This window comes from Microcaecilia unicolor, chromosome 7 (assembly GCF_901765095.1).
Source record: "Microcaecilia unicolor chromosome 7, aMicUni1.1, whole genome shotgun sequence".
Classification (NCBI taxonomy): Eukaryota; Metazoa; Chordata; class Amphibia; order Gymnophiona; family Siphonopidae; genus Microcaecilia; species Microcaecilia unicolor.
In genome coordinates, this window is record NC_044037.1 from 159,033,612 (window position 1) to 159,056,358 (window position 22,747).

Consider the following 22,747-nt stretch of genomic DNA (forward strand, 5'->3'; position numbering starts at 1 on the left):
CTCCTACCGGAGGAAGATGAGAGTGAACCAGCCTTGTATCATTGTAAAGTTCAGGAGAAATTGGGTGCTCTGACTGACGGAGAGAACTTCCTGTCTGCACAAAAGGAAGAGTGGCGTTCCTGAAAGCGGGACTTCTCACCATATTACTGATGACTAGGTCGGTATCATCTGCTGTCTGCAAATCGAGAGCACCCTGAAGACAGAGGCATATTTTCAAAGCACTTTGGGAGGCTAAGTTCCATAGGTTTCTATGGAACTTTGGGAGGCTAAGTGCTTTGAAAATGAACTTGATAAGTACATGAGTATTGCCATACTGGGAAAGACCAAAGGTCCATCAAGCCCAGCAGCATGCTGTTTCCAAAAGTGGCCAATCCAGGTCACAAATACCCGGCAAAATCCCCCCCAAAAAGTACAAAACATTTTATGCTGCTTATACCAGAAATAGTGGATTTTCCCCAAGTCCAATTTAATAATGGTCTATGGACTTTTCCTTTAGGAAGCCGTCCAAACCTTTTTTTAAAACTCTGCAAAGCTAACTACCTTTACCACATTTTCTGGCAACGAATTCCAGAGTTGAATTACACGTTGAGTGAAGAAAACTTTTCTCCAATTTGTTTTAAATTTACTACTTTGTACTTCATCGCATGCCCCCTGGTCCTAGTATTTTTGGAAAGCGTAAACAGACGCTTCATGTCTACCCGTTCAACTCCACTCAATATTTTATAGACCTCTATCATATCTCCCCTCAGCCGTCTTTTCCCCAAGCTGAAGAGACCCAGCCGCTTTAGCCTTTCTTCATAAGGAAGTCGTCCTATCCCTTTATCAATTGTCGCCCTTCTCTGCACCTTTCCTAATTCTACTATATCTTTTCTGAGATGCGGCGACCAGAATTGAACACAATATTCGAGGTGCGGTTGCACCATGGATACAAAGGTACTATAACGTCCTCATTTTTATTTTCCATTCCTTTCCTAATAATACCTAACATTCTATTTGCTTTCTTAGCCGCCGCAGCACACTGCGCTGAAGGTTTCAACGTATCATCAATGATGACACCAAGATCCCTTTCTTGGTCGGTGATGGTGAGAGGCTTTCGGCGTATCCTCTGTCAACGGCCTTGGCTTAGTTTTTCTCCAGTTCTTTAACCAAGTTACCAAGAGATAGTCTCTAAATAACCACTTGCCCCAAAAGGGCAGTTTACCTAGATGTGACTAATGTATCTGCCAAACTCCGCAATCAGAGTGCTGAGACAGCCAAAGTCATACTGCGGGCCATAACCTGTAATGTGTCATAAATAGCATCCGTTAAGTAGGCCAACCCTGCTTCCAGCTGGGCATTATGGCATCCATCTTGTATTGCAGACTGCCGATGCCACTTCAACTAAAGTAATACTTTTATACTCAATTAAGTGGATCAGTTCTATGTGGTTTACACAAAAAGAAACAAAACCAAGCATACCTGGGAAGAGTACAAACAGAATGATTACACCCATTAAAAACTATCTAGCATTCAAGAACACAACAAAATATACATTAATCATTTTTTAAAGCTATCCCTGTAGCCTTGATAGAGCCACTTAGCTTTATAAAAGACTACCAAGAAACATTATGTCAGCAGTACAGGAACGTCTCAAATAGCCATGTTTTCAATACTTTTGTAAATTACATAAAAAGGTTCAGATAAACAGGAAGGTCATTCCACAGTTTGACCCCTGTAAAAGATGAGGATTGAAAGATTCTTTGGATACTTCACTGACCTAAAAGACAGAAGATGTAAAGACAAAATATTTCAAAGCTGCATAATGGTGTCTCAACAGGGAATAGGCAATGACAACATACATTCTGGAGCAAAACCATATAATGTTTTGAAAATAAAAATGTACCGATCTTGAAATACACCCTTGCTTGAATAGGCAGTAAATGAGAAATTTAAGCAGCAAGGGGATAACGCTGTCAAATTTTTTAGCAAAATAAACTAGGAGAACTGCTACATTTTGTAAAGTTTGTAATTTCTTCAGAATTAATTGTGAATAGCCTACCAGTAGAATGTTGTAATAGTCTAGTTGGCTCAAAATCAAAGCCTGAACAATTTAAACTGCAGAGGTTCAAAGCAATGCCTAATTCTTCTTATTTTTTCCAAAGTGAAGAAAACGTCTCTGGTCAACTGAGCTATTAGAGACAGAGTTTTGTTTCCAGCACTATTCCCAAAATATAACCCTTAACTGGAAAATAAATCTCTATATTTATCATTTGGCAGTCATGCTTTAGCCACGAACAAACTGCACACTGTCGTTTAAAGGCCTAAAGAGGTCACTTCAAAGGCTTGTTTCAGTGAGCCTTCTAGCTTCCTATCCTGTAGGTCATTTAGGGCAATGCCCCCTTCCAACAGCAAAGTGGTGGTCTTAGTCACAGTCTTAAGAGCTGCAATTTCTCCTTCTCCTCCGGAGCCAACGGGCAGAGGCGAGAGCCATGGCTCTTCCCACTCTCAGCCTCATGTCTGGTGAGACCCATTCTGCTATAGGTCTTGCAAATCTAAATGCATTGGGAAGGCTTTAGAAGGACCTCTAAGCCCATATCTAAGGCAATCGACAAAGATGGAACTTCTGACACTGAAGTTCCTCAATGGAAAGAATCACCAATGCTTCAGATATAAAAGTACTGAGCTCCTCTTTATGAAACCACCTCATTACATTCGGGTCAAACCCCTCCTCAGGAAGAAACTCTCCCTCCTCTAATGGTTCTTTCAATGATAGCTTCTCTGAATATTTACTTATTTACTCACACTGGCTTCTAAGCAGTATACAAACAGAAAAGTTAACTGATGGAGAAAGAAAATAATAAAAAGAGGAGGGAGAGAAATTAAGGCATAACAGAAAAGGCAAGAGTAAGGCTTAGCAAAATAGGCAATACTGAAGAGGTGGGTTTTTAGAGCTGCTTTAAACTTAACATAGGAGGGTTTCAACGGGAGGTGAGCAAGTAATGAATTCCAAAGCTTGGGTCTAGCATAGCTGATGGCCGTAGCTCAGGTTGTGTCAAGGTGAATGACAGATGGAGGAGGAAGCCAGCAGTGGAGGAGCAAAGCTGACGGAAGGGGGTATAGGGGACAAATACAGGATAAATAATTTGGTGCTGAGGGAAGACTAGACTCAAAACCAAGAACAGACCAAGGCCACATCAGATAAGGAGGGAGATGCAGATATAGACCTCTAGGAATGGACAGATGAGACGAAACAAGATCTCCTAGGAGCTTCAGGGGCAGCAGGGTGAGAAACTGAAACATCTTGCAAATTGACTGTCCCTGCTACAGTAAATAGGCCAGGTGTAAAAGCATTAAACTCCTGAGAAAATAAAGATTCTGATGCAGTTGAATACTCTGTCGGGCCCTGAAGTTGTAATATGGTGGCTGTGCTCCGTGCATGATCAGAGGCTTTTCCACACTGCCAGTTGGCCCCAACAAAATGATACCCATTCCCACGCTCTACTGCATCAAACTGTGTACTGGCCCTACCAGGGAGCCCAAATTCCCCGGTGTATGTGGATGCTGTGCCAAATCTGAAGATGTGTTGTCGTCAACCATTTCCCACACATTCCTCAGGATTCCCAGCTCGTATGCACTACAATGCCCCAACACCAGCCAGTGGATTCCACAGTGGGAAAACCGCTTAACTGCCTCCGTGGGAGTCACCATTCATCCTGACTGGCACAAGTGCAACACAATGCAGTCCCAAGCAATGAGTTGGAGATCCCGCCCTTGCGCCAACTAGAACGGTTCTGATTCAAACTTTAGTTGAACTTACCACTGCCAGCTGCTCCCCCCAAGTTCACAGTCTCCACAGGTCTCCAGAAAGAATCAGGACTGATACTTCTGCCCCACGCTCTCTAGTAAACATCTTTTTTTTTTAAGGTTATGTTGGAAAAGGAGAGCTCCACAGGAAACTGGGGACAAGTGAAGGGAGGTAAGACGTAAACTCATAGGACACCAAAGACATGGGATCTGAAGACCTTGAGATATGACTCTGTAGACTCAAGCCACCTGTAAAGCTCAACTAAGGACCATATGACCAACTGGGGACCAGCAGCAAATCATTCAGAACCAAAGGCTGAAAAGTGTGTTCATCTACCTACTGCAGATAGAAAATACTGAGGAGCTGGACTGGATGTCAAGAGACATGTCTCAGCTCAGTTTTCAGTTCTCTACTTCCACCTGCTGGCTGATGGACACAATTATCCCACAAGTTCTGGAATTGTGGAAAGCACAAGTTTAACAGAGTACAGCAGCAATCAGTGCAATACAAACCATGCTAAATTACAACTTTTTATAAGAAATGGAAGAGGCACACCTTTACCAGATATATTTATAGCATCGAAGGCTGCTTTTGTCTTGGCTATTTTGCTCTTCTCTTGTATATTGTTCCCACACTCTGACTCCACAACACAAGGTTTATGGGAAGGATCATCATTGGAGGAGTTGATTTTAACAAACAATTCTGATAGTTTCCCAGAGGCACGATGGTCATCATTTTCTTTCATGTTATGTACAGACATGCATGGAACCCTCATAACCATGCCTGTGAATCTAAAAAGGGGAAAAAATAATTTGATTTATATAGTACTGTCCTAAAAAATGTATCTTAAAATATTTCACAATCGGACAAGAATATACAATAATGCAATAACTCACAAGTCTTTAAAATAAATATCTATCAACCAATAGAAACTCCCAGTCTAAATGAAAGGTCACCTCAGTAGGGGAGTCACCGACTACTATAGGCAAACGATATACTACCCAGCCAAATTAAGAATGAAGAGTAATACAAGAATAAGGTTATCATGGCAAACCTGAGCCATAGCTAGGGAAACCAACAGATAGCTGTCACTATGTCATAGTATTGGGAGGAGCAGCAGCAGATCAAGTAACGATAGGACCTCAAAGCTCCTAAGCTTCCCAAAACAGCCACAGTAGAGAAAAAGAGACAACTAGATTATGGCCAAAATGAGATGCCGAGCTCCCTACATCATAGCCATAGGAAGAACTGGCACATAAAGTGCCCATCAGGAAAAGATGAAAAGACAAAACTACAACTGATTGCCAATTGCCACTGACAGCTAAGAGACTCGTGTAAATTCAGGCTGCCCTAGAGAACTGCACAGTTGTAGCCCCAGAATGTTATAGCAGAAATGCCAAACAGCTGACAAGTGAGCAGTCGAGTTTAGGAGGAATGGCCTAATGGTTACTGCAATAGGTAGCGGATCTGCTGAACTGAGTTCAATTCCCTCTGCAGCTCCATGTGAACCTGAGTAAGTCACTTAGCTCTTCATTGCCCCAGGTACAATATAATACTAGATTGTGAGCCCATAAGGGACAGTACCTGAGTAAGTCACTTAGCTCTTCATTGCCCCTGGTACAATATAATACTAGATTGTGAGCCCATAAGGGACAGTACCAGTACCTGAAAAAAAGAAAAGTGTAAACTGCTTAGGTGGTATATAAATACTGGAAATAAATAAATAAAATAAATCCTACAGGCGGCCAGACCTGATGTAAACTGAAAGTGAGGTATCCATCACCGATGAAGTAAGGAACAAAACTCTAGAATCTCATTTGATAATCCAGAACTGTATCTGTGCTGCACAGCCAGTAGGAAGTCTCTGAAGAATGTAGCTTCTCACGTACTACCCGACCTTCTGGAGGCCACTGGATACAAGGTGCTCCACTGGATGCCTGAGGCGTGATAGACAGAAGGAACCTGGAGAAACCATGTCATAAGAATGGAAGCCCAAGTAACCATGCTGTAGATGCTGCAAAAGCTAGAACAGAAGCCAAAACCTAGCACCTCTAATTTCTCTGATATGGGAGCTGGGACCGCCAAAGGCCAGAGCTGGCTGCTAGAAGAGTTATCAATCCATAAATGATAGCAGCGAGACTGTGGCACAAGAGAGGCTTTCTGAAGAGCTAAGGCAAGGACTGCCTGACGGGGTACATCAGCCCCAGCGTTTACTGCTGTAGAGCTAAGTGACACTGCAGATGAGACCACAGAGATCACTAGAGAAGTAACTGAGTGCCTAGGTAATCTCCACCTTAGATAACATAAAAGCTTAGTTGCATGCATTATTGCTGAACTTGTATACTGGAAGCTATTGCAGCCATAGGTAGAGTGGGCTGGTGAAGAGGGCATGTGACCAAGAGAGCCTGTGCAAGCAAAGCATGGAAAGGAATCCTACCACAGTTGCTTTCCAGAGGTGTCTGCTGCAGCAATTGTGACTTACTGGCGATCTTGTTGGCAAACAGACAAGCCAACTGTCATCAACGCCTGGGCATTACTATGCAGCAGACAGTGCCAAAGCAATGCCAGGCAAGAGACTGCCAATAAAGCAGAGGCGGACAGAACTGTTGAAGTGCCATGGAAGCAAGAGAGTCTGAAGATGCCAATGAAGTACCATGCAAGTGGCTGATAAAGCAGACATGGTGCCAAAAGTTGCACAAAGAGTCGATGCAAGGACCTGCAAGTGGCTGAAAAAGCCAATGCTTACTATGTAAGTGGTAAAAGATACTAAGGCAGTGCCCTGCCAGCAGTTGAAGATGTTGATGCAGTGACATGCAAGTGGATGATAATGCCAATGTAGTGCACTGCACTAATCTGATGTTGACACAGCAACATAGAGGCACCCATAAATGTCGACACAGTGCCATGTTAAAGGCTGTAGATGTAATGCCAGGGCAGGCTCAAGAGGTTGTGGTGACCTGGAGCAACTTTTGATTTTGTGCCCCCATGCCCCGCCTCCCACCTGTCCCACCCCTGTCCCTATGTTGGGCCAATTTCCACAATTCCGCCCTCCTCCCCAACAGCAAGCAACTTCCACAATTTCGCCCTCCCTCCCTTCCAATAGCAACTTCTATGATTCCCCCCCCCCCCCCCAACAGTAATTTCAGCTTGCACTTCTGCCCCGATTGAAAAACATTACAAGACGGGTCTGTCCAGCGCGTCCCCTTACCTGGGCAGCAGTGGCACATAAGCAGCAGCAAGCCCAATAGAGACAGTCAGCACAGCACTGCACAGGCAGTGCAGTAGCAGAGGTATGGCATTGTCGGTCTCCATTTGCTGCTCTGGTTGCAGGCAGGCAGGCACAGAGACAGTTGAAGTCCAGCTGGGAAGAAAGAAGCAGGTGCCGGGCAGTTTTCCGGTCTGGCAGCATGTGGCAGGTCGGCATGCAGCTCGGGAAAAAGCAGCTGAGCAGAGGTGGCGTTGGCAGAGGACCAAACAAAAAGAATGGTAGATGCTGAAGCACTTTAAATGCTTCAGCGTCCATGCTCCTCCTTGCAAGGCAGGCTGGGATTAGATGTTGACATCCAATCCTAGCATGCCCTGCAAGCAACAACCAGGGTGTTTTCTGGGAGGTGAGGAAGGGGGGGGGGGGGGGGGGGGAGGACGGTTCCAACTTACCAGCCAACAGCTGATGAGCGGGGAGGGCCTGGGAGGAGTTCCAGCAGAGGGTGGAGCTAAGGAGGAAGCAAGCAGAGAGAAGATGACTGAACTGTCAAGCTCAGCCCAGCCTGCGTCTCTTTGCAATCCAGACTATCAGTGATCACGGTAAGAAAACATCGGCAGGGTGATGTCACGGGCTCTGGCGCCCTGGACCAGAGCCTCATCTGGTCCACTAGCTGAGCCGGCCCTGGGTAATGCCCTACAGTTGAACGATGATGCAGATGGACTCAGCTCTAGGCCCAATTGCTGACGAGGGAAACACAGCCCCATAGAAAGGGCTCCTGATGATGAAGCTATGCCACTGAAGTGGCATCTAGCCGTGAAGCTGGGGCTTAAAGGTCGCTGATGGTACCAAAGCCATACAATGCCTCCGAGTGCTGCAGCTGAGAAAAGTTGCAAAGGTTGCTACTGCTGCCACCCCAGGTTGATTTTTGGAAGGTGTACTAAACAGGGGCGTATCTGCGTGGGGCCACAGGGGCCTGGGCCCCCGCAGATTTCGCCCTGGCCCCCCTCCCCGCCGTCAACCCTCCCCCGCTGCTTACTTTTGCTGGCGGGGTCCGACCCGCAATCTTCATATTTCGGCTTCCTCCATGGCCATGTGCTTCCAGGAAGTAACGCTGCAGCGCTGATTCGTTGAATCTAGTTCGGCGTCTGACGTCCCAGCACGTCAGACGCCGAACTAGATTCAACGAATCAGCGCTGCAGCGTTACTTCCTGGAAGCACATGGCCACGGAGGAAGCCGAAATATGAAGATTGCGGGTCGGACCCCGCCAGCAAAAGTAAGCAGCGGGGGAGGGTTGACGGCGGGGAGGGGGTGGAGAGAGGCGGCGGCGGCGGCGGGGGGGGGGGGGGGGGGGGGAGGCAAAAATGTGCCCCCCCTCTCTGGCTCTGGCCCCCCCTACCGCCGGATTCCAGATACGCCCCTGGTACTAAATGCACGGCTGTAATGAGGCATTCCAATTTGCAGCACTTTCCTTCAAGTGGTTGAAAAATTATAAGCGTTCAAAGTTGGTATAAAAAGCATTTTTGCCCATTTTGGGCTATCTTTGATGCCCTTGATCTCCAGTGGGACAGCTTCAATATTCTTTTAGCACCATTTGGATTTCTGAACAGCATATTCTAGCAGTTCTTCCAGTACCAGCAACTACAGCACTTGGACGACAGTATACATTTCCAGAAACAGCAGTGAAACTTATCAGTGAAAAATTCTTGTCACTTCAGCACTGAGGTTTTACTTGGGAACCATTACACCCCCATTAGGCTTGAGAAACTAGGCAAAGACAACCAAATGAGGCTTGGGAACCTCAAGTTAAGATGCCCACCTTCAGGCTTGGGAACCTGTACCAAGTGGCTGGACTTGCCTGGCTATCGGGCGTGACCTCTTGGCGATGAGGTTGCCACTTCCAATTGAATTGGTAGTGGCGTAGCCACCATGGACCAACGCATGCTTAAAGCAACTGAGTGACTTATACAGCAATTAGAAACATCGATGGGCCCTATATCCGTTTCATCTATCATTCAACAATACTGGCCAAAAAACACTTTTTTTGCAATCCTTATATGAAGAGACTCCAAAATGAAAACTACATATTCTGATAGAAGGAAATCTGCTCTTTCTAATGGTGCTAAAAGAAAGAATATTGAAGCTGTCCCACTGAAGATCAAGGGCATCAAAGATAGCCCAAAATGGGCAAAAATGCTTTTTATATCAACTTTGAACGCTTATAATTTTTCAACCACTTGAAGGAAAGTGCTGCAAATTGGAATGCCTCATTACAGCCGTGCATTTAGTACACCTACCAAAAATCAACCTGAAAGGCCAACTAGTTTAGAAACTACAGCAGCCTCAACATCGCTGTAAATTGATTTTTGCCGTTTTTTTTGGCAAAGTTTGAGCCTAAACCATTCAAAAGGTAAGAGGAATAGGATCATGGGGTTTTGCCAGTTCATTAAGCCCTAAACGTAGTGCAGGTTCTCCAAATATCCCCCTTGTACTACTAAAACTTCCAGTTTTACAGCTTCTGGAAGTTGGCCCAAAATGTCATTTTTGTTCAGGCGACATTTTGCAACCCTTTACTTGAGGGTCCCCTAGAACCTCCAATTGTAAGTCTTTTGAACTAAAATTTTGCACAGCTTAGTTTTTTATCATAAAGAAACTATGTATCAAATTTCATCAAAATCTGAGATGGTGAGGTGGGGACCCCTGGTCCACTTGACACGGAATGACTCTACTTCAAGCTATTTCTGTAATAGGATTGTCTTTGTTTTTATTCCTGTCATCTTTATATTTGTTGCTATAGTAACTAAATTACTCTATTTTTACAATATTCTATCTACTTATTTCTATAGAACTACAAGGCATATGCAGCGCTGTACACCATACACAGAAGACAGTCCCTGCTCAAAGATATTACAATCTAGATAAGACAGGTAAACAGACAGGACAATTAAGGGTAAGGGAATAAAGAGGTGAGGATAAAGGACAGGGTAAGTAAGTTAGGAATCAAAAGCAGTGGTAACGAGGTGGGTTTTGAGTTTGGACTTGAAAATGGCTAAAGACGGGGCTAGACGTACAGGCTCGGGAAGTCTATTCCAGGCGTGAGGTGCAGCAAGATAAAAGGAACGGAGTCTTGAATTAGCAGTAGAGGAGAAAGGGACGGATAACAGAGATTTATCAACAGAACGGAGTACTCTAGGGGGAACGTAGGGGGAGACAAGAGTGGAGAGGTACTGGGGAGCAGCAGAGTGAATGCACTTATAGGTCAATAGGAGAAGTTTGAATAGAATACGGAAACGGATAGGGAGCCAGTGAAGTGACTTAAGGAGAGGACTAATGTGGGCATAGCAACTTTGGCGGAAAATAAGTCGCGCAGCAGAGTTTTGGACTGATTGAAGAGGAGAGAGATGGCTAAGAGGGAGGCCGGTGAGTAGTAGGTTACAATAATCAAGACGGGAGGTGATAAGTGGATAAGGGTTTTGGTAGAGTGCTCAGAGATGAAGGGACGGATTTTGAAGATGTTAAAGAGAAAGAAACGACAGGTTTTAGCAGTCTGCTGAATGTAGGCAGAGAAGGAGAGAGAGGAGTCGAAAATGACCCCAAGGTTACGGGCTGATGAGACAGGGAGAATGAGAGTGCCATCCACCGAAATAGAGAAAGGGGGGAGAGGAGAGGTAGGTTTAGGGGGAAAGATGAGGAGCTCGGTTTTGGCCATGTTAAGTTTCAGGTGTCGTTGAGACATCCAGGCAGCAATGTCAGATAGGGAGACTGAGATATTGGTCTGGATGCTGGTTGAGATTTCGGGGGTAGAGAGGTAGATTTGGGAGTCATCAGCATAGAGATGGTATTGAAAGCCATGGGAAGATATCAGAGCCAAGGGAAGAAGTATAGATGGAGAACAGGAGAGGACCGAGAACAGAACCTTGTGGTACACCAATTGGTAGAGAGACAGAAGTGGAGGAGGATCCACCAGAGTGTACACTAAAGGTGCGAAGCGAGAGGTAGGAGGAGAACCAGGAAAGAACAGAGCCCTGGAATCCAAATGAAGATAGCGTGTCAAGGAGTAGGCTGTGATCAACAGTGTCAAAAGTGGCGGATAGATCTAAAAGGATGAGGATAGAATAGAGACCTTTGGATTTGGCTAGGAACAGGTCATTAGAAACTTTAGTAAGTGCAGTTTCAGTTGAATGAAGAGGGCGAAAGCCAGATTGGAGTGGGTCAAGAACAGCATGAGATGAGAGAAAGTCAAGACAGAGGCAGTGAACGGCTCGTTCAAGTAACTTGGAATTAGAAAAGGTGCAGAGAAGGGCAACGAAAATGATAAAGGGGATGGGACGACTTCCCTATGAGGAAAGGCTAAAGCAGCTAGGGCTCTTCAGCTTGGAGAAAAGGCAGCGGAGAGGAGATATGATAAGAGGTCTATAAAATAATGAGTGGAGTGGAACGGCTAGATGTGAAGCATCTGTTTACGCTTTCCAAAAATACTAGGACTAGGGAGCATGCGATGAAGCTACAATGTAGTAAATTTAAAATGAATCTGAGAAAATTTTCTTCACTCAACATGTAATTAAACTCAAATTCGTTGCCAGAGAATGTGGTAAAGGCGGTTAGATTAGCGGAGTTTAAAAAAGGTTTGGACGGCTTCCTAAAGGAAAAGTCCATAGACCGTTATTAAATGGACTTCGGGAAAATCCACTATTTCTGGGATAAGCAGTATAAAATGTTTTGCACATTTTGGGGATCTTGCCGGGTATTTGTGACCTGGATTGGCCACTGTTGGAAACAAGATGCTGGGCTCGATGGACCTTTGGTCTTTCCCAGTATGGCAATACTTATGTACTTATTCTAGACAACCTTGTTTAAACCCCCATACATTTCCTATGGCAAATGGGCCAAATTTGCTCTCATACTAAATCTTTGCAAACCACTCGCCAAATTTCAAAATCAAAAGCACCCGAGGCCCCCCACACACTTAAAGTGTTCTACAGTTATAAAGGGGTGTTATGTAGAAAACTAAATAAAATACACACAGTCAGTACAATCCAAGAAGTGACTAAGACGTACAAATATAGCTTAGAACTCTAATATACAAGCATCAAGCTGTAAAATGTCTTCTATAAAGCACTGCACAGACGTGTATTTCTAGGGACTAACTACACCACTCCCTGCTTCTTGCACTCCCATTAGGTACTCTTACTCCTAGTCCTATCCCTCAAGCCAGACAGACATTCTCCCACCCCTCCCTCAGGCACTTTTGCAGCATCATCTTGGGACACCCCAGGCTTCCTCTCCAACTTTGGCTCTGGTGTCCCCATGGGTTGCTCTGGGCGCCATCCCCCAACAATAGCAAAGGTGCAAGGGAGGCGGACCAGGTGCAGCTGTAAGCCCACCTTCCCTATATTTTACACAATGCACTGGCTTTATTTTAATGTCCTGACAGGAGTTCACTGGCTGGACAGCAACCCACATGCAACAGTAGAAAAAGAGTGACATGCAGAAATGAGACCAAGTAGGTGTCCACTGCTGCTTCAGCTCCGCCACTGCCTGTCGGGAGTACAAAGGCTTATGCATTGCACAAGTGACCACTTGACTAAAGCTCCACAACTGCACATGTGCTTGAATAGATGCACCTTCCAATAGGTGCTCTTCCTGCCTGAAAAAAAAAATGGGTGCCTGAACATGTGCCCAAGAATCTTGACAGATAAAAATGAACCAAGGGAAACTAAAAAACGCAGTAGCAGCTCAGAAAATATCACCAAGGCAGCAAAAGGCTTGTGTCTTTCCAAAAAGCGCAAGGAGGAATCATATTTAGCACGAACTGCAGTTTGGTGATCTAGGTGTGCAGCTACGGTAAACGGGCTGTCACCAGAAAAATACATTCACTGACAGGGCACACCAGCTGAATTTTCAGTACCTAATCATTGCAGCAAAGTATGCGTAAAATCATAGACAGTCATTTTGTATATTTTCATAGTAGGTAGATGTTGCATAGGATGTAACCATGTCTGCTAACGAATAGAAACAAGTTTAGCTGTTGACAAACCTAGTGAAGCCCCTACGTTTCAATCTACACTGGCTACCTGTGAGAGAACAAATCGCATTCAAGATCTGCACTCTGACACATAAAATAGTCTATGGCTTAGCTCCGGAATATATGATTCCTCTAATAGATCTCCCACCTAGAAATTCCATCACAACAGCACGCACCTTTTTACAACTACATTATCCATCTTGCAGAGGTGTTAAATACAAGCTTCTTTTTGCCTCTACTTTCCACTACTCCAGCCCGAAGACTTGGAACGCTCTTCCCCTGTACCTAAAATTGTAAGCTGACCACCTTCTTTTCAAGAAGCTGCTGAAAACGTACCTTTTTGAACAAGTGTATTCCATTAGTAATTCTGCTGTTTAGCCATCCTAATTGCTGCTAACGTTTTATCCTTATTCTACTGCTAAATTCATGTGTTGTATCTTTTAACTTTTGTAATTCATGGAAGCCACATTGTGTCTGCATTTGTGGGAAAATGTGAGGTAGAAATGAACCGTAAATAAATTAATAACTAACTAACTAACTAAATAAATAAAAAAGTTTCTTTAATAACTTGTTTCAAAAACTGTGAATTATATTTTGATTCTAAGAACTGGAGACTTCCTTGGCTGCTTAAATACATGAATTACTTTCAGACATCTCAAAAAACCAAAATCCTTGGACATGATACTAGGGATAGGTATCCCGATCCTCTGGAGGGACACTATCCCCTAGGCCATGTCGAACCAGACTCCTAGTACTCCAGCACTTGGGAAGTAATAATGCGACTCCTTGAGGTAATTTACAATCCAGCCCACAGTTTCCAACAAGGAAGTGATCCGAGAGGTCACCAGGCTGGCCTCCGACTCAGAGCTGGCTCGGATCTACCAATCATCCATAAAAGGACAGACCAGAATTCCCTAGTGCTGTAAATACTCGCAACCATCATTGTAATCAAGGACATTCAACATTTTGGCCCTGGGCTCGTCCTCTATCTCCAACTTAAATGAGATAGACTCAGCCATCGCCTATAAAGAGACAAAAGTGGAGAGGGGTCCGACGGTAGGTCATGGGATTGCTCATCTGAAAGGTCCTCTAACTCCAAGTCAGACACCAAGAGTGGTCTGTATCAGACTCAGTATAATAATTTTCACTAGTTGCCCAGAGCCTGGTACAGACCCAGCCAAGAGCGCTGAAGGCAGAGTCCTTTCCTGGACACAGGGAGAACTTCCTCTGGTGCTGGTTCCAATGCCCAACAGGACACTGGAATCAATGAACAATCAAAGGCAGAGCACAGGCCTCCAGAATCAGATGGAACTGCAATAAGAGCGGCATCAGCACCCTCAATGCAGGGCTGGTGCCAGTGTGGCGACCATTTAAGATGCAGGGGCTGAATAGAAGACTGGTCCCCGCTCCAAGGATACTGTTGAAGCAGCATCAACTCCACAAAGGGGGAGCGGTCCTCATGGTGAAGATGCTTCTCGGGGACCATTGATGCTGGTACCATGCTTTGAGGACTGATGCCGGTGCTTTTTTTTGCATCTGCTTGTTATCGGAGCCCCCCCCCCCCCAGTGTCAACAAGGACATTATTGAATCCTTACATATCCTCGGTGTTGGGTCCAAGGATGTTCAGCCCACAGAAGTGCTATCAATGCCCGATGTCAAGACAGGCAGTGACCTCCTCGGTACTGAAGCATCTCCAGTGCCTAATGCCGCTCCAGAAGCCATTGAGACTGATGCCTCCTATGCGGATGTTGATGGACCAAACTTAGATGCAAGAAAAAGCCTCATAGTAAGCCTCTCAACTCCTCTGGGTTCTCGTCTGCATTTGAGAACAGAACTTAGAGTTAGAAGCATAGTGGTCAAGTCCAAAGCATGGTAAGCACCAGTTGTGAGGGTCACTCACAGACATGGCCTTGCTGCATCTGAATGCTTTTTAAAATCAATGGGAATCTTCTGCGACATCGAGGGAAAAATAGCTGAAGTGAAAACAAATGGTTTCAATGATGTCTTTAAAGAGAGTCCTGGCTAGGAACTCAGGTCTAAGTGGGCTGCAGAAAAGCAAAGGAAACTTAAAAATGCCAACCATCAACAATATTAGGGGAGGAAAACTGTAAAATCAAGAAAAATAGTCTAGTGCTACTCACAGTAAAAGCTGGCAAGGCAGGCAACACTGCACTGAAAAAGACATGCCGAGGAGAAAAACAGCACAACGTGTCCTCTCAGCCCCGCAGAAAAAGACTGCTTGCCTATGTGAAAAAGGCTGCCGGGAATGTACTTGCACATGCATGGTTGGATCTTCTGAACAAAGAACGCTAAATAGCATCCATGTCGGACTCTGTCAGATGATGTCACCCAGTTGTGTGAAAAATGTCCTGCATGTCCTCAGAGAAAAGAGTAATTCTCCTTAAAATTCACATTGCTTACTTCTGCCTCCAAAAAGCGAATGATACATACCTGTAGCAGGTGTTCTCCGAGGACAGCAGGCTGATTGTTCTCACGACTGGGTTGACGTCCACGGAGGCCCCCACCAACCGGAACAAAACTTTGCGGGCGGTCCCGCACGCAGGGTACACCCACCGCGCATGCGCGGCCGTCTTCCCGCCCGTGCGCGACCGTTCCCGCTCAGTTGAATGACAAGCAAAAATGAGTAAAAACGCAACTCCAAAGGGGAGGAGGGAGGGTACGTGAGAACAATCAGCCTGCTGTCCTCGGAGAACACCTGCTACAGGTATGTATCATTCGCTTTCTCCGAGGACAAGCAGGCTGCTTGTTCTCACGACTGGGGTATCCCTAGCTCTCAGGCTCACTCAAAACAAGAACCCAGGTCAATGGAACCTCGCAACGGCGAGGGTATAACAGAAATTGACCTACGAAGAACAACTAACTGAGAGTGCAGCCTGACCAGAATAAATTCGGGTCCTGGAGGGTGGAGTTGGATTTAAACCCCAAACAGATTCTGCAGCACCGACTGCCCGAACAGACTGTCGCATCGGGTATCCTGCTGGAGGCAGTAATGTGATGTGAATGTGTGGACAGATGACCACGTCGCAGCCTTGCAAATCTCTTCAATAGTGGCTGACTTCAAGTGAGCCACCGACGCTGCCATGGCTCTGACACTATGAGCCGTGACATGACCCTCAAGAGTCAGCCCAGCCTGGGCGTAAGTGAAGGAAATGCAATCTGCTAGCAAATTGGAGATGGTGCGTTTCCCAACAGCGATCCCTTTCCTATTGGGGTCGAAAGAAACAAACAATTGGGCGGACTGTCTGTGGGGCTGTGTCCGCTCCAAATAGAAGGCCAACGCTCGCTTGCAGTCCAATGTGTGCAACTGACGCTCAGCAGGGCGGGTATGCGGTCTGGGAAAGAATGTTGGCAAGACAATTGACTGGTTAAGATGGAACTCTGACACCACCTTTGGCAGGAACTTAGGGTGAGTGCGGAGTACTACTCTGTTATGATGAAATTTGGTATACGGAGCATGAGCTACCAGGGCTTGAAGCTCACTGACCCTACGAGCTGAAGTAACTGCCACCAAGAAAATGACCTTCCAGGTCAAGTACTTCAGATGGCATGAATTCAGTGGCTCAAAAGGAGGCTTCATCAGCTGGGTGAGGACGACGTTGAGATCCCATGACACTGCAGGAGGCTTGACAGGGGGCTTTGACAAAAGCAAGCCTCTGATGAATCGAACGACTAAAGGCTCTCCAGAGATGGCTTTACCCTCTACACGGTGATGGTAAGCACTAATCGCACTAAGGTGATTCCTTACTGAGTTGGTCTTGAGGCCAGACTCTGATAAGTGCAGAAGGTATTCAAGCAGGTTCTGTGCAGGACAAGAGCGAGGTTCTAGGGCCTTGCTCTCACACCAAACGACAAACCTCCTCCACTTGAAAAAGTAACTCTTTTTAGTGGAATCCTTCCTAGAGGCAAGCAAGACAAGGGAGACACCCTCAGACAGACCCAACGAAGCGAAGTCTACGCCCTCAACATCCAGGCCGTGAGAGCCAGAGACTAAAGGATGGGGTGCAGAAGCGCTCCTTCGTTCTGCGAAATAAGAGTCGGAAAACAGTCCAATCTCCACGGTTCTTCGGAGGACAACTCCAGAAGAAGAGGGAACCAGATCTGGCGGGGCCAAAAAGGCGCTATCAGAATCATGGTGCCATGGTCTTGCTTGAGCTTCAGTAAGGTCTTCCCCACCAAAGGTATGGGAGGATAAGCATACAGGAGGCCGGTCCCCCAATGGAGGAGAAAGGCATCCGACGCTAGCCTGCCGTGTGCCTGTAGTCTGGAACAGAACAGAGGCAGCTTGTGGTTGGTCTGAGAGGCGAAAAGGTCGACCGAGGGAGTGCCCCACTCTCTGAAGATCTTGCGTACCACTCTGGAATGGAGCGACCACTCGTGCGGTTGCATGACTCTGCTCAGTCTGTCGGCCAGACTGTTGTTTATGCCTGCCAGGTATGTGGCTTGGAGGAGCATGCCAAACTGGCAGGCCCACCGCCACATCCCGACGGCATCCTGACACAGGGGGCGAGATCCGGTGCCCCCCTGCTTGTTGATGTAATACATTGCAACCTGATTGTCTGTCCGAATTTGGATAATTTGACAGGACAGCCGATCTCTGAAAGCCTTCAGTGCGTTCCAGACCGCTCGGAGCTCCAGGAGGTTGATCTGAAGATCTTTTTCCTGGAGGGACCATAGTCCCTGGGTGTGGAGCCCAGCGACATGAGTTCCCCACCCCAGGCAAGATGCATCCGTCGTTAGCACTTTCGTGGGCTGAGGAATTTGGAATGGGCGTCCCAGGGTCAAATTGGTCCGAATGGTCCACCAGTGCAGTGAAGTGCGGCAACTGATGGAGAGGCTGATGACATCTTCTAGATTCCCGGTGGCCTGGCACCACTGGGAAGCTAGGGTCCATTGAGCAGGTCTCATGTGAAGATGAGCCATGGGAGTCATATGAACTGTGGAGGCCATATGACCTAGGAGTCTCAACATCTGCCGAGCTGTGACCTGCTGAGACGCTCTGGTCTGGGAAGCGAGGGACAGGAGGTTGTGGGCCCTCGCTTCGGGAAGAAAGGCCTGAGCCGTCTGAGAATTCAGCAGAGCTCCTATGAATTCCAGAGATTGGACTGGCTGGAGATGGGACTTTGGGTAATTTATCACAAACCCCAGCAGCTCCAGGAGGTGAATAGTGCACTGCATGGACCGGAGAGCTCCCGCCTCCGAGGTGTTCTTGACCAGCCAATCGTCGAGATATGGGAACACGTGCACTCCCAGCTTGCGTAGATATGCCGCAACCACTACGAGGCACTTCGTGAACACCCGTGGGGCAGAGGCGAGCCCAAAGGGCAGCACACAATACTGAAAGTGCCGTGCGCCCAGGCGGAATCTGAGATACTGTCTGTGAGCTGGCAGTATCGGGATGTGGGTGTATGCGTCCTTTAAATCCAGGGAACATAGCCAATCGTTTTTCTGAATCATTGGCAGAAGGGTGCCCAAGGAAAGCATCCTGAACTTCTCTTTGACCAGGTATTTGTTCAGGCCTCTCAGGTCTAGGATGGGGCGCATCCCCCCTGTTTTCTTTTCCACAAGGAAGTACCTGGAATAGAATCCCTGCCCTTCCTGCCTGGGTGGCACGGGCTCGACCGCATTGGCGCTGAGAAGGGCGGAGAGTTCCTCTGCAAGTACCTGCTTGTGCTGGAAGCTGAAGGATTGAGCTCCCGGAGGACAATTTGGAGGAGGGGAAGCCAAATTGAGGGCGTATCTGCACCACACTATTTGGAGAACCCACTGGTCGGAGGTTATAAGAGGCCACCCTTTGGTGAAAAAATTTTAACCTCCCCCCGACTGGCAGATCGTCCGGTACGGACACTTTGATGGCGGCTATGTTCCCATGGATCCAGTCAAAAGCCCGTCCCCGGCTTTTGCTGTGGAGGCACAGGGGACTGCTTAGGCGCACGCTGTTGACGGGAACGAGCGCGCTGGGGCTGTCCCTGTGCCTGATGAGGCCTTCGTGCCGGCTGGGTGTACCTACGCTTGTTGTAGGCGTAGGGCGCAGCCTGCCTGGCCCGGGAAAAACGTCCACCAGCTGAGGTGGATGCTGAAGGCGCCCGGGACAGTTTGTCGAGGGCGGTTTCCCGCTGGTGTAGTTGGTCTACCAACTGCTCGACCTTCTCACCAAAAATATTATCCCCCCGGCAAGGGACATCAGCCAGCCTCTGCTGGGTGCGGTTGTCCAGGTCAGAGGCACGCAGCCATGAGAGTCTGCACATCACTATACCTTGGGCCGCAGCACGAGATGCCACATCGCAGGTGTCATATATACCCCTAGACAGGAACTTTCTGCACGCCTTCAGCTGCCTGACCACCTCCTGAAAAGGCCTGGACTGCTCCGGGGGGAGCTTGTCGACCAGGTCCGCCAGTTGCTTCACATTATTCCACATGTGTATGCTCGTGTAGAGCTGGTAAGACTGGATGCGGGTCACGAGCATTGAAGATTGGTAGGCCTCCCTCCCAAACGAGTCCAGAGTGCGAGACTCCCGCCCCTGGGGCGCCGAAGCGGTATCCCTCGAACTCCGTGCCCTCTTGAGAGCAGAGTCCACGACCGCCGAGTCATGAGGCAATTGAGGCCGCATTAACTCTGGGTCCGAGTGGATCCTGTATTGGGACTCCGCTTTCTTGGGGATGGTGGGATTAGATAATGGTCTCAACCAGTTCCGAAGCAGTGTCTCTTTGAGGACATTGTGCAACAGCACCGTGGAGGACTCTCTAGGTGGTGATGGATAGTCAAGGACCTCGAGCATAAGTACATAAGTACATAAGTAGTGCCATACTGGGAAAGACCAAAGGTCCATCTAGCCCAGCATCCTGTCACCGACAGTGGCCAATCCAGGTCAAGGGCACCTGGCACGCTCCCCAAACGTAAAAACATTCCAGACAAGTTATACCTAAAAATGCGGAATTTTTCCAAGTCCATTTAATAGCGGTCTATGGACTTGTCCTTTAGGAATCTATCTAACCCCTTTTTAAACTCCGTCAAGCTAACCGCCCGTACCACGTTCTCCGGCAACGAATTCCAGAGTCTAATTACACGTTGGGTGAAGAAAAATTTTCTCCGATTCGTTTTAAATTTACCACACTGTAGCTTCAACTCATGCCCTCTAGTCCTATTATTTTTGGATAGCGTGAACAGTCGCTTCACATCCACCCGATCCATTCCACTCATTATTTTATACACTTCTATCATATCTCCCCTCAGCCGTCTCTTCTCCAAGCTGAAAAGCCCTAGCCTTCTCAGCCTCTCTTCATAGGAAAGTCGTCCCATCCCCATTATCATTTTCGTCGCCCTTCGCTGTACCTTTTCCAATTCTACTATATCTTTTTGCGATACGGAGACCAGTACTGAACACAATACTCCAGGTGCGGTCGCACCATGGAGCGATACAACGGCATTATAACATCCGCACACCTGGACTCCATACCCTTCCTAATAACACCCAACATTCTATTTGCTTTCCTAGCCGCAGCAGCACACTGAGCAGAAGGTTTCAGCGTATCATCGACGACGACACCCAGATCCCTTTCTTGATCCGTAACTCCTAACGCGGAACCTTGCAAGACGTAGCTATAATTCGGGTTCCTCTTACCCACATGCATCACTTTGCACTTGTCAACATTGAACTTCATCTGCCACTTGCACGCCCATTCTCCCAGTCTCGCAAGGTCCTCCTGTAATCGTTCACATTCCTCCTGCGACTTGACGACCCTGAATAATTTTGTGTCATCAGCGAATTTAATTACCTCACTAGTTATTCCCATCTCTAGGTCATTTATAAATACATTAAAAAGCAACGGACCCAGCACAGACCCCTGCGGGACCCCACTAACTACCCTCCTCCACTGAGAATACTGGCCACGCAATCCTACTCTCTGCTTCCTATCTTTCAACCAGTTCTTAATCCATAATAATACCCTACCTCCGATTCCATGACTCTGCAATTTCTTCAGGAGTCTTTCGTGCGGCACTTTGTCAAACGCCTTCTGAAAATCCAGATATACAATATCAACCGGCTCCCCATTGTCCACATGTTTGCTTACCCCCTCAAAAAAATGCATTAGATTGGTGAGGCAAGACTTCCCTTCACTAAATCCGTGCTGACTTTGTCTCATCAGTCCATGTTTTTGTATATGCTCTGCAATTTTATTCTTAATAATAGCCTCCACCATCTTGCCCGGCACCGACGTCAGACTCACCGGTCTATAATTTCCCGGATCTCCTCTGGAACCTTTCTTAAAAATCGGAGTAACATTGGCTACCCTCCAGTCTTCCGGTATTACACTCGATTTTAGGGACAGATTGCATATTTCTAACAGTAGCTCCGCAAGTTCATTTTTTAGTTCTATTAATACTCTGGGATGAATACCATCAGGTCCCGGTGATTTACTACTCTTCAGCTTGCTGAACTGACCCATTACATCCTCCAAGGTTACAGAGAATTTGTTTAGTTTCTCCGACTCCCCCGCTTCAAATATTCTTTCCGGCACCGGTGTCCCCCCCCAAATCCTCCTCGGTGAAGACCGAAGCAAAGAATTCATTTAATTTCTCCGCTACGGCTTTGTCCTCCTTGATCGCCCCTTTAACACCATTTTCGTCCAGCGGCCCAACCGACTCTTTGGCCGGTTTCCTGCTTTTAATGTATCTAAAAAAGTTTTTACTATGTATTTTTGCTTCCAACGCTAATTTCTTCTCAAAGTCCTTTTTTGCCCTCCTTATCTCCGCTTTGCATTTGGCTTGGCATTCCTTATGATCTATCCTGTTACTTTCAGTTGGTTCTCTTCTCCACTTTCTGAAGGATTGTTTTTTGGCTCTAATGATTTCCTTTATCTTACTGTTTAGCCACGCCGGCTGACGTTTAGTCTTTTTTCCCTCGGCTCATCCACAGAGACCACGGGGAAGGGAATGCAAATCGACATATCCCTGACGAAGGAGGCAAAGGAGAGGCTCTCAGGTGGCGAGAGCTTTCTCTCTGGTGAAGGAGTGGGGTCGGAGGGAAGGCCCACAGACTCCTCTGAGGAGAAATATCTGGGGTCCTCCTCCTCCCCCCACGAGGCCTCTTCCTCGGTGTCGGACATGAGCTCCTGTAGCTCAGTCCTCAACCGGGCCCGGCTCGATGTCGAGGCACCGAGGCCTCGGTGGCATCGTCGAGCGGTGGACTACCGCGCCGGCGGGGATGAAGCTCCCTCCATCGACTCCACCTGCGTGGCGGTCGAGACCGGTGCCGCAAGCGGCGTCGGAGGCCTCGGCACCGGGCTAGAGCACGCCGGCACCTCCCTCAACGGCACCAAGGGAGCAAGCACCCCCGGCGCCGGCACAGTCTGGCGCATCAGCCCTTCCAGGATCCCCGGAAGGATGGCTCGGAGGCACTCGTCTAGGCCCGCTGTCGGGAAAGGCGAGGGGGCCGGTAGAGGTGTCAGTGCCGGAAGTTGGTCGGGTCCAGGAGACGGCACTGAAGTGCTGGCACCCTGGCGTGACGATACCTCTACCACAGAGGGGGACCTCTCCTCTCGGCGCTGCCGCTTCCTCGGCGTCGAATCATCCCTGGCGCCGGGAGCCGTATGTGCCATGGGCGACCGATGACGGTGCTTCTTTGCCTTTTTTCGGTGCCCGTCATCGGCGCTTGGTGGAATTGAAGAGGAGGAAGTAGATCCCCCTCGGCCTCGAGGGATCGGGTCCGACAGGG

General features: G+C 47.5%; 1 protein-coding gene across 5 annotated transcripts in view; it reads right to left on the reverse strand.

Annotated features, from left to right (window-relative positions):
* Positions 1-22,747, reverse strand: part of LOC115474560 (shugoshin 2-like) — a 235,697-nt gene that overhangs the window by 83,661 nt on the left and 129,289 nt on the right. For 4 of the 5 annotated variants that reach the window (XM_030210074.1, XM_030210073.1, XM_030210076.1 and 1 more), the window contains exon 6: positions 4,340-4,575. In XM_030210074.1, the coding sequence (XP_030065934.1) occupies positions 4,340-4,575 (236 nt within the window). The remainder of the gene's footprint in view (positions 1-4,339; positions 4,576-22,747) is intronic. The other variant, XM_030210075.1, reaches the window with a different exon arrangement.